Source organism: Cydia fagiglandana, chromosome 10 (genome assembly GCF_963556715.1).
Source record: "Cydia fagiglandana chromosome 10, ilCydFagi1.1, whole genome shotgun sequence".
NCBI lineage: Eukaryota > Metazoa > Arthropoda > Insecta > Lepidoptera > Tortricidae > Cydia > Cydia fagiglandana.
Window position 1 is genome coordinate 21077087 of NC_085941.1, and position 13357 is coordinate 21090443.

Consider the following 13357-nt stretch of genomic DNA (forward strand, 5'->3'; position numbering starts at 1 on the left):
GATATAATGACTAGACTAACTTGTAGAGAATCAAATTTCCTACAATTTTTGTCCTTACGGTTTTACTGTAAAATCAAAAATGGCCGAGTTATTGAAGAAAAACCGTTTTTTTGGAAAAAAACCATTTTTCGAATATACGCAGGAGCCTGATTCAGCCTACTTTTTGAATTTACACTGCCAGTGACCCCCCCGAGGCACCTACGAAAAAAAAATCCAAGAACTAATTATTCACGGGTCAAAATCTATAATGACTGTACTATAGGAAGGAGGGGCAAACTTTTTTCAAATATGTGCTACCACTATTGAGTACCCTGGTAAACTAACAGATGGCGCTGAATTTGATACGGTAGTGACATGAATAGCCACCGAGGAAGGTTTTTGCCAAATTAACTCTAAGTTTAGATGAGGGGGTACGGACATCAACAAATTTAAGTGAATAATTATGTCGATTTAATAATATACAACAAAATTAAACGACAGTAAATTAATTTCCCCTCATTGCACAGTGCCATCTTTTTTACGACTACCCGAAAAAAAAAGAGAGAGAGTGTATTGTGTTTTCAGCGTTCGTGTTTGTACGTAGGTATATATTTATTTATCTGAGTTTCTTTATTACACCTTAACTTCTGAATGCCTTAACCTTAGCCCGACGTACGTGACACGCTGTACGCTTACCAAAGCCGTAGCCATAGTCAAACCTTCGGACCAGTGCCGGATTAACCAATAATCAAAACAAGCACGTGCTTGGGCACCACGTTGAGGGGGGGCACCAAAATGCCAGGTTGAAAAAGTAGAACAAATTTTAAAATCCGGACAGACACATCGTTTTTACCACACGATGTTTTTTAGCTGTCCAAAAGCTAATTTGCAAAAATAATGGCGCGTAATTCTTTGCGAAACAATCGGTAGCAGAAGAGTCGTGATTACATGCATAGATTCGATTTCAACCTACTCTTTTGCGGTTCGGCGTTAGGTCTTATGCGAGGCCTTCTGCCTTACGGCAAAGCATTGCATCTTTTATGCATGAAAACAACCTCGCTGAGACCCTTAAATATCGAGCCCTATGCGAAGCTAGGCTGATAGAAAACTGTCCCATCCCTTGTTTGTATGAAATCCTGGATTCGCGCCTGTTTGGGACTAAAAGTAAAATCGCGTTTTTTATATCGAAAAATTTTCGCGCTCGCTTCGCTCGCGTTTATAATAACTTTCTAAGATATGATAAAGGTGATATTTAAGTGGCGACTGCAGCAGTATTACTCTGTTGCAACGTTACTACTGCAGTACTGTCAATTTTGTATGAAATCCTGGATTCGCGCCTGTCTGGGACTAAAAGTAAAATTGCGTTTTTTATATCGAAAAATTTTCGCGCTCCCTTCGCTCGCGTGTATAACAACTTTCTAAGATATGATAAAGGTGACATTTGGGTGGCGACTGCAGCAGCATTACTTTGTTGCAACGTTACTGCTGCAGTACTGTCAATTTTCGTCATAAAATGATGTGACTTATTTCCATACTAAAAGTAAAAATGTACAACTGTCTATCATATTGCGTTTTTATATCGAAAAATTTTCGCGCTCGCATCGCTCGCGTTTTCAATCACTTTCTATGATAAAGGTGACATTTGGGTGGCGACTGCAGCAGCATTACTCTGTTACAACGTTACTGCTGCAGCACTGTCAATTTTCGTGATAAAATGATGTGACTGATTTTAGTACTAAAAGTAAAAATGTACACCTGTCTAATAAATTGCGTTATTATATCGAAAAAAATTCCCGCTCGCTTCGCTCGCGTTTTCAATTACATTCTCACCTGAGATATGATAAAGGTGACATTCGGGTGGTGAATACAGCAGCATTAGGTACTCTGTTGCAACATTACTGCTGCGGCACTGTAAATTTTCGTGATAAAATGATGTGACTGATTACCACTCTCAGCTGTAATGTTGCAATGAACTTCACTCAATTTACCAAAAAAAATGTAATCTTAATGACCCTAGGGAGAGGAGGCACCATGGTCTAGAAATGCTTAGGGCACCAAAATATCTTAATCCGGCACTGCTTCGGACTTAACCCGACGTATAGTCCGTAGGTTTCAAACAGAGCCCGACGGCTAATCCTATTGTCTATTTTTAAGTAAAACCGCCGTGCCACGTGCCACAACTACCTGCATAAAAAATACAATACTTCGGTTACTGAGTACCGGCGAGTCGAACACTACAGAACCAGTCTAAAATGTGTCATCGAGATGCGTAACAAAGGCGCGTTATCCGAGAGCGCACCTACACTGGTTTTTTGAGCGTTGGACTAGCCCGCGCTCAGGTGCCAGATAGAATGAGTAAGACCCTTTTTTGCAGGTAAGTAGCACGTGCGGTTTTACTTAACAATAGACAATAGGATTAGCCGTCGGGCTCTGTTTGAAACCTACGAACTATACGTGGCGCGCTGTACGCGTTCCAAAGCCGGGCGCCTACGGCACCCTCATACTAAAAATTTCGGGCGTAGACCGACGTACGTGATACGCAGTACGCGTTCCAAAGCCGGGCGCCGCCCTCATACTCAAAGCGTCGGGCGTAACCCGACGTACGTGAGACGCTGTACGCTTGCCAAAGTTGGGCGCCGAAGGCACCCTCATACTCAAAAATCTCGGGCTAAGACCGACGCACGTGGCGCGCTGAATGCGTTCCAAAGCCGGGCTCCTTCGGCGCCCTCATACTAAAAGATGTGGCGCACTGCACGCGGTCCAAAGCTAGGCGACTTCGACTTTCTCATACTAAAAGAGTCGGGCGTAGTCGGACTACTACAAATCGCGCTCTAAAAAGTATGAAACAATAAGATTTATTTTAAGAAATTATCATGCAGGAAATTATAAATGTTATAATTTTTTGAATAAAAAAATACAGCGTAATGTAATTTACAATTTTTTATATATTTAGCAGCTTACTGACACAAACCGAATTCCACGCGGGCGGAGCCGCGGGCACAGCTAGTAAATATATATACATATACATATATGTAAACAGTTACATACAAGAAACATTAGTTAATTAGTTAATATTTTTAAATAATTTAGTGTAATACTAAGCTACACTACAACTATATAAGTACTTAAATTCCAAGACGAGACGAGGTAAGGTACCAATCCGGAACAGTAAATAGGTATATTAGTTTGTACTTAACACTATATGTGAGTTCAACTCTCGTGAGTAATAGAACGTAGGACTATTAGTTATTCTGTGGTAGATCTCCCAGTTTACGTCGCAACACTCGCTGACAACATTACCTACCTCAATTTAGTAATTACTCATAATGAGATTAATTACAGCCACGTTTGCATACAACGATTTACGTAGGTATTTACGAAATTAACTACACAAACACGAGCCATGCGATAACAGCGCGGCATGTATTAAGTTGACTGCAATGTCAGCAATCATATCTTGCAAGGCGAAGTGTGCAGACATCTGACACGACACGACTGGTTGAGCCTCAACAACGGTCATACGTCTACGCGTATTTTTGTGATTTTGTAGTGCTGATGGGCAACATATATGACCTTAACTAAGGATTAACTTAACGTAACCCTTTTTATCTTACCTATTATTCAAGGAGTGTTCGTTTTTTTTTTTAATAGCTAAGTACCTACATAATACACTGATTTCGTCGATATTTACAGCGATTGCGTTGATTTGATGTGGGTTTGAAATGTCAGCTTTGCACAAGTGGAATAAGGCCCCAGATTTCATTTCCATCGATTAGGCTACCGAACCGAGGTTCCATCTTATTTTATCAGATTATTTTATGTGACTCGTTTTATTATTGTTTCTTAGTATTTTATAGTGTGTAAAAAGAAGATAGTAACATTGGCCTTCCTGATAGCATTAACGAGGACAAAGAACCCATTTGATAACCGGACATAAAGTTACCTAATTGCTTTTACGATTGGCGGTCATCTGTAACCCTTCTCAACAATACCCAGAGGACCAAGAGCAATGGAGAAGCTATTAGCTTGTATACATCAGCTTGGTTCTGACAAAGAATAGGCACTGGTTTCCTTGTTCTTGATTGTGTTTATGTACCTATGTTGTGAATTCATCGATCATCAGACTTTGCCCGGTTATCTCAGGCTTACCCACCGGATGAAGAACTTTACCGGAGAACAGAGCAGAGCCTGATGCATTTTATCACGTTTGCGATTCATTTTAAGAACAGTTTTTGCGCAATGTAAAGTGATATCTGCAATGTTGTGTGGTATTGCATGTTACGGCGAATGACTGGAGAATAACCCAAGTAGCACAGATTAGCTGTATAGCAGCCGCGTAATGAAGTACGAATACGCTTGAAGCTGGAATATAAAAGCTGCATAAGAGCTGTATAAGCGTCTTTTCAGCTTTTATAACTCTTAAATGGGCACAAATTATGCAGCCTTAAGTTCACATAGCTGCCTAAGAGCATTGTAGCAGCAATTTAATGGAATTATAAGGGGTAACAAGGATGCCTGTAGTATTCAGGATTAGGGATCTAAGTAAAACCACCAAGATAGCTAGACCAAGACTGATTTATTTTTTATTGTAAACCTACCGCACATTCCTCAGCTACCCACATCTATAATTATGATGATATACCTATGTATGTATACAACATCTTCCCCCTTATGAATAAATATGCATATTTTCATATTAGGTATACCAAGGTCAAAACACAGTTAACATAGCCAAGCAAAATCAAACTATAACCTTATCTTATTAATTGCATAACAAGACCATACATATATTTATATCTATTTTTTTTTTATATCTAAGTTTATATATTTATTTTACTAACAATACAGCAACATTACTTTTATCTTATAATATTACTTCTACACATTTTTTTTTTATTAAGGTTACACAAAAAAAAACATTAAGATGCAGCGATACTTGCACTAGGCCATTGTAAACCCTATTACATTGCATTAAGGTTATTAACTGTAATTAGTATTCGAATACAATGCAGTTGAGATCGTTTACTTTTGCTTTGCACATGTTTTATATTTACGAGTTACCTATAACAATAACTTATAACTATTTATGATATCCTTATATACTAGTTGACATTTTACACTTGATAAGTAAGAAGTTAGGTATTTATAGACAATATTTTTAGTTACGCATTATAGTTCGCTTTTTTCTCAAGGGGGAGTTCTCTCACCTCTGTTGTGGAACCTAGTAGTCAACAACCTCATAACCAAACTGAACGAGGAACACTTCTACACAATAGGCTACGCCGATGATCTGGCAATATTAATATCAGGTAAATTTGCCAGTACGGTATGCGACCTCACCCAGGCAGCTCTTCGGATCGTAGAACGCTGGTGTAGAGATTTTGACCTATCAGTTAACCCCACCAAAACAGAAATGGTAATGTTCACCAATAAAAGGGCACTTGGCAACTTTACCAGACCAACACTCTTCCAGACTGAGCTACAGCTGACCGACGAAATTAAGTACTTAGGGCTAACGCTCGACAGTAAACTCAACTGGAACAATCACATCAACAAACGCATAGACAAGGCGGGAGTAGTCTTCTGGCAGTGCAGAAGGATGATTGGTAAGAGGTGGGGACTCAACCCGAAAATTACCCTTTGGCTCTATAAGACTATAATCCGCCCCCTACTCTGCTACGGTGCTCTGGTTTGGTGGCCAAGAACAAACCTAGGCAACGTACGAGACAAGCTACAAAGACTCCAGAGGCTCGCATGCGCGGCCACCACTGGCTGCACGAGGTCCACTCCGACTGCAGCCATGAGGTCATGCTAAACCTTTCACCGCTGCACCTACACATACAACAAGAGGCCAGTCTCTCAGCGGTAAGGTTACGAACCCTCAATATATGGTCTAACACCACAGGAGCTCTTCACACAGCATGCCTGGAAAAAGTATACAGCGAATTTCCAGTGCTCATGGCGGGCACGGATCGAATTCACAAACAAGCCATCTTTGACAAAAGGTACAAAATACAATTATTTGAGGACGACAACTACGAAGGACTCAATCCCCGGGAGCTGAGAATCTTCACTGATGGGTCCAAAACAGACAGCGGATCAGGCTCTGGAACCTTTTCAGAAGACCTGAACATGTCAATCACCACTCCGCTAGGAGCCCATAACTCGGTATTCCAGGCTGAGTGCATGGGCATCATTAACGCAGCGGCTGCCATCACTGCAAGGAAGGTAGTAGGATCCTCCATCCGCATACTCTCCGACAGCAGAGCAGTCTTAATGGCCCTAAAAAGCCATATAGTCACATCCAAACTTATACACGAATGCCACGAACGACTAATGGAGGTATGTCAGAACAATAAGATCACCTTACAATGGATCAAAGGACACAGTGGATCCCGAGGTAACGACGCCGCGGACGAGCTCGCCAGACAAGGATCGGGTGCGGGGGCGATAGGCCCGGAACCGATCCTCCCGATACCGTTTAGTAAGGTACGCTCAATGCTGCTGGCACGTACAGGGAAACTACACACAGAACACTGGCTAAACCAAACTGGATGCAGACAGGCCAAGCAGGCCATGCCTAGCATGAACGGTAAGCTCACAAGGGCGCTCCTTCAACTAGGAAAGGTTCGACTGAGTATGGTAACCAGTGTCATAACAGGTCATGGACTTTTTAACAAACATCTTTTTATAACAGGTGTCACAGACAGTCCCCTATGCCGTGGATGCATGGAGGAAGAAGAAACAGCCTCTCACGTGGTGTTGGAATGCAGCGGATTGGCCCCATACAGGGCAAAACATCTCGGATCCCCGAGTGACCTCCCCGAGGTCCTACTCAACATCAAAGGTTTGATAGGATTCCTCGAGGAGCTGGGCTGGCAAGACTAGCCCACCCCCTATCACGCAAAATAGGCGCAAGACGTCGAGTTGCGGAAAATCGCCCGAGCTACAATACAATACAAGGGGTAACAGGAGTTATAAGAGGTGTATATTGACTGGGTAAGAGACCACCAGTTACCCCTTATTCAGTTAATATGTCACATGTGCGCCCTAATACCGGGAAATATTGACGTTGGGCTGAATAAAAGATAATTATTAACATACTTTTACACCTCTGCCTTAAAAAACAGCTATTATTTAACTAGTTTAGTGACGACGAACGCAGAGGTGAACATATTTATATTGAAGCAAAAACGTTAAGCGCAACGACGCCATAAGTCATTTTGTTAAAGTGTTTAGTTAAATGTTAGTACATGATCTTTTATATATTAATGCGTGAAAGATGTTTGGGAATGCAAGTTTATTGACATTATATATATACATTATCTAAGACAATTTCAATGCGCCACGAAAATAATCAGGATTTATTTAATTAATGATATAAAATAAGCTATGTGTAAAAACTATTTCAGTGGTTTGGACAGAATTATGAGATAAAAAGTTAATAATACGTTATAGGAAGTACTAAACTAATGATTTAGGTTAAGAACTCATGTAGAAAACCTTATTTTTACCCTTAAAAGTTGGAAAAGTAATTTCAATTTTGTAGGTTATATACAATAAAATGGCGGTCAATGTTAAAAAGCAACGTGAACCGTTAAAATTCTAATATGCAGCATACGACTGTTATATATCTGATAAAGATACTTAAGTGAACCACTATAAAGTCCAAGTCGTTCTTTCGATACACTAGTGAACCTCTAAACAGTTACTATAAGGCATCTTGTAAACGTTTAAACAACCACTATACACACAGTCTCAATGGTAGTATAATAGGCTGCTTAGCGGTAAACATGTTCAGCGCTAAGCCGTATTATGCGCCCCATGTGTTCCATTATACGTCTATTGGCTTCATAATTGTTCATTCGTGCTTCCTTAAAAAGTCAGAATAATAAAAGCTGCTTAGCGGTAAACATGTTCAGCTATAAGCTGTATTATGCGCCACATGTGTTTCATTTATACGTCTATTGGCGTCATATTAGTTCACTCGTGCTCCCTTAAAAGTCAACGTAATAAAAGCTGCTTAGCGGTAAACATGTTCAGCAATAAGCTGTATTATGCGCCACGTATGTTCCATTATACGTCTATTGGCTTCATAATAGTTCATTTCGTGCTTCCTTAAAAAGTCAGCGTAATAAAAGCTGCTTAGCGGTAAACACGTTCAGCGATAAGCTGTATTATGCGCCACAGGTGTTCCATTATGCGTCTATTGGCTTCATAATAGTTCACTCGTGCTCCCTTAAAAGTCAGCGTAATAAAAGCTGCTTAGCGGTAAACATGTAAAGCGACAAGCTGTATTATGTGCCACATGTGTTTCATTATACGTCTATTAGCTTCATAATAGTTCACTTATGCTCCCTTAATAAGTCAACGTAATAAAAGTCCACAATTACCTCGTTATACAGCACATGGCGTAATTTTATCCACTAAACAGACCTTATAACGGTTAAAGCATTTGATAACCCTTAAAGCTGTATAGGGTCGTAGCAAATATACCTTTATATCACTCTTTGCGTATTAATGGTAGTTTTCAGAGCCATAATTCAGCTTTTAATCAGCCCTAAGCTGTATAAATATCACTGAGATCTATTATACAGCTGTTGGACCACGAGTGTGCTCTTATAAGTGTCTTAATACTCACAGAGCGTTAGATAGAACTAAAAGTGAGTAGTTATAGAGCTATCTGTGCTACTTGGGAAATTACCGCCACAGGCCGAGCGTGACGGCACATTATCACCGCTAAAACGCCGAGCACGGCACGCGATGGATCACGTATCTATCGTATCTTGAATGGCTTTATCAGCATCAAGTCCCTTTCTTTATCAGCTCCTACACATACTGCATGAGTGGTTCAAAGCAAAACATCCTAATGGTAACTCTAACACTCTCTACAGTGATGAATATTTTGAGTACCTACCTACTGTGGATAAGTGCAGCTGCTAGAGTGGGGTAAGTAACATAATATATACCAATTATTAGTATAACATTCACAAGATATACGCTCACTTTGTATAAATTTGAATAATATAAGTTTTGCATTGACTAAAACCCAAATCGTATAATGTCAAAATGGCTAATTTGTTTTTGAATAACATTCAATGTAGATAATTTCATATTGTATAAAACTTGAATTTCATAAAAATTATATAGTCGAACGATCAAAAACTATACCAGTTACCGGATCTAAGAACATAAATGAATAATACATTCCGGTAAGTTAACCATGGACCAATTTCGTTCTGGCGCTTCGCCGGCCGCTGCCGCGGCACGCTCGCTTCGCTCGCTCGGCTCGCGCACTGTTTGTTCGCAGTTCAACCTAACACTCCTCCTCGCTTCGCTCGTCGTCGTACCTAACGGAGACCTGCTTTAGTAAAGAACAACCAGCAGAAGATACTAATTACTTTGTTACATGTATGATCATATATTTTGGAAGGTATTTTTCTCGTGTAATTATTATGTTATAATATATATAAGATATTTCAAATAATCTTTATTTGTAATAATTCCTATAAGTTATGAATGTTATATAAAAAATAATTAGCCAATACAAACTTTATATTATTTATTATTATATACGAAGTAAGTTAGAGAATTTCTACCATATATGTTATAAACATATATTTTTTGTTGGTAGTCCCAACGTCAGTGGCGTGCAGTGGAGATAAGACTTAAATCGGGCTCTAGAAGAGTCATTCTTGAAGGAATGTAACGCAAACTATAAAAATCGGCAACTTTTTTTTTGGTCATTTTGTATGGACTGCCTACCCTAGTGCCTACCTTTTTTTGTATGCACTGCACGCCACTGCCCAACGTGTGTTATATGTTGTGAATGATATTAAAATTAGATTATATCAAATGTTGGTATATATTATACGACGCACCCGCTAGAGTGTGCCTTATGGCATCAAATCCTTTTTTTGGATCATCTAACATTTAATCGGTGAATAAATAAAATAAATTTACTTGTTACCTAAAACCGACAGCCCTATACACAGCTAGCTACGAATATGAAAATATTACATTCCTCCAAATAGGACATGTATCGACTGAAGGTATATACTTACCTAGCTAAGTAGCTACATGCAATGGAGGTGTATTCGTACCTACACGTACACTCGGCGAACAAGTGGCTGATAATACATATAATATATGTACGTCTGAAAACGACCGCAGGAGTCATGATTGGCCTAGCAACGTCTCCGCTGCTCTAGGCTGGAGGTCAACGTGTTACCGCCAGCATTAGCTACAAAACGCCGTCATATGATAATGATTGTTTTTCATTACAAACATTTACATTGTGATAAATAATAATAGTTTACTTTATCTAACTATGCTCTTTGTGCGGGTGTTAGGTATCTAAGCTTCATTCAGTAACTAAGTACCTATGTCTAAATTGGTATTTAAACCAAAGTTTCTCAAACTATGGCCAACTCCATCCATATCCATATCAACTGACTGCACTACACTACTTGCTTCTGCAGAACAAGACTAACGTATTAGCCATCGGATACAATGTGAAGGTAGTCAATCAGAATGCAGCTTTACGTTGAGGCCTGTTGTTCTCCATAATTGTCGTATCGTAGGTATTTTAGAGGTGAAGTACTTTGACACTATTGTAATGCACATATTATGTAATATGTACCTACCTAATACATAAGATGTGGTTGTACTTAATAAGTTTTTGAATTGACGCTCGCTCGTTTTATGAATGACAAATTACAATAAATAAGAGCTTTAAGTCCACATCAGTTTTACGTCCAGAGTGTTGCGCATGCTAGTGGCTTACCGGGCTACTTTCATCCACATTCATGGATTTCTCGCAATTATCTATTCTAAAGCCCCCTCCAGACTATGTGCGTGAATCGCGCCGCGACGTCGCGGAGCGAACATATCGCGAAGTTGACGTATGACTCCACACTCGCACGCTTCACGGTGATTTCGCAGTTTGGTTTGCGGCAAGATGGCGGAAAAGCATCAGCTGATCGAGTTTAACTGTTAGTTATCTATGGCATCATACGTGATTTAGCTGTTTTTCCATTTTGTTTTCTTGTGAAACCGTAAAATATAGCTGCTTAATATAATATAATCATAATACTCGTATAATTATCTTGCCACAGAAGAGCCAAAATAGTGTGTAATGTGGAGTCTTGCAAGTTCGCGCTTCGCGTCTCCTTTGACGCGGGCCGAAATACCGACAAAAAACGGAGAACAAGGCGCGAAGGCGTGAACAATCTGCGAAATCGACGCCACACTTGCGTTCGCGGCTTCGCCCGCGATTCACGCGCATAGTCTGGAGGGGGCTTAATGGACCTGATGCCAGCCAGAACCCAGTCGACTTTGGGTAGAAAGTCCGCGTCCGACTTTTACGAGTAATTCTTGTTCATACCCATTTGGGTGGGGTGTTGGGGATGGGGGTTACTGACGTTATTGTCCAAGAATATTTAAACTTTCCAACCTACGAGTAATAGTAGATACCTACGTACGAGGATTATGTATTTATTTACATAGTATTATGGTTGGAAATAGAACAAGTGTTCGTTCGTTATCAATTCGTAGAGACAGGAGTTTGTCGACCTTTAGGGACAGAAATAATATGGAGTCTCCACATTTAGATTTCTGGCCATACGTTATACTTTCTCTTACAATCTAAATATATGTTTAAGCAAATAAAACTCTGAATCTGAATCTACCACATGAACTTTAAAACTAGTGCTCTATTCGGTAAGTGCAAAGCTTGGGCCGTATTCGACAAGGCACATTTGACGTATCAAGTTGATAAATGATTCCTAGAGACCAAAAAATTCTCCCAGGAATATATATTTAGGTAAAGGTCTTTACATAGTCTATAGGTATATAGGTATGTTCTTCGACTTCTCCGTAAGTACACGAACCCAAAACCGAAGACAAAATACCCAAAATACCATTTGTTTGTTTATTATGTTCATCTACTCTAGCATCTGCCTCTTAGAATTATTCTTGTGTCTTACCCATCAAGGAACAATAATGGTGTTCCGGATTTGTTATGAATATGAATCGTTACATAAGGTGGCAGGCGCGAGCGTGCGTCGGCATCGCGGGGTCATCGGCCGCTCGTGAAAGTCACTGCCACAACTCTGCCAGATGCAGCGCATAATAGATGCAAGGACGCGAACGCGGAGTGCTCACCGCAGTAAACAAAGACTTGATTAACCCCCACCACTCTTGTTATCTCTGCAATTGTGGCTGTACCATAAAATCAACTGTATGAAAAAATGCTTATAATATTATACTTATGTCTAAAGTCTAGTAAGTACTCGTATTATTCTGAGGCAAGTACTATGTGACTTGGCTACTTGGCTGGACCAGGTATTTTTCGTCGTAACAGGCAACAGTCGTTCATACTTTGCGATGGCATTAATTAAGCAGTCCAAATCAGCGTGACTTGATTTTGCTACATGTTGATGATGCCTCGATCTTATAACTATGTACTTGTAATACTCAGCTGTCCAAATAAAGAAACAGTATGGTACCCTGGCAAAGTGCATGTTCTTGAAATAACTCCGTGTCCAGTCTCGTTTTGTGGTCTAAGCGCAGCGTCGACAGCTGATATAGGTACTTACCTACAGCTGGCTGATGAACCTATAAGTATCTAAAGTGTTGAATGAATACCTTGTCGAGGTAAGGCCAGACCCCGGTGAGCACTATACTGAAGCCCAGCGACATCTGGAACATGGTGAAGTAGATGACGTAGACGCTGCGCCAGCGCTCGCGGCGCTCCTGTTCCGACTCCAGCTCCGGGCCGTTCAGCGCCGCCTGGGACTCCGGCACCGGCTCGACGCCCTCCAGCCGCTGGCGCTCCGCCGCCGTCCCGTCCTCCACCTCCTCCTTATTAGATAAATTCCTCTTTAACCACTCCATTTTCCAAGTCAATTGTGCAATGTAAACACTCTCACTTTCTATGAATGAACGTCCTGTGTCACGGCGCACAGCTGATTGTGTTTACGCACGCGCGGCGCGGCGAGCGGAGCCCGGGCGCGGGGAGCGGGCCGCGGCCGGCATGCCGGGATGTGGGTGCGGGCCGCGACGTGAACAAAGAACGTAAACAAAGAAGTAGCCGCGGCACTCCGCGGCGCGCCGTGCGGTTAGTGTGGCTGCGCTCGCGCTCGCCTGCCGACTGCCCTGCGCTTGCGACGCATACTTGGCACTCCGCCGTCCCTCCCGCGGCCCGCGACAGATAGCGACAACTATAAATATTCAACAAATGTTTGACTGAATTGGTAAACAATACTAATTCCTTTTACCGATGCATTGTTTCGTGAAACATTTGTCTGATTAGCATGTAGGTAAGTATTTGGGTGGTAGAGTTCTAATAACCGCGCCAGTACGAAACTGTGATAAC

The 13357-nt window shown here is 40.9% G+C and overlaps 1 protein-coding gene across 1 annotated transcript in view; it reads right to left on the reverse strand.

Annotated features, from left to right (window-relative positions):
• Window positions 1–12960, reverse strand: part of LOC134668367 (major facilitator superfamily domain-containing protein 8) — a 37855-nt gene extending 24895 nt beyond the window's left edge. Inside the window, exon 1 of the mRNA XM_063525847.1 lies at window positions 12628–12960. Coding sequence (XP_063381917.1) covers window positions 12628–12876 — 249 coding nt within the window. The 5' untranslated portion in view covers window positions 12877–12960. The remainder of the gene's footprint in view (window positions 1–12627) is intronic.
• Between the last annotated feature and the right edge of the window lie 397 nt (window positions 12961–13357).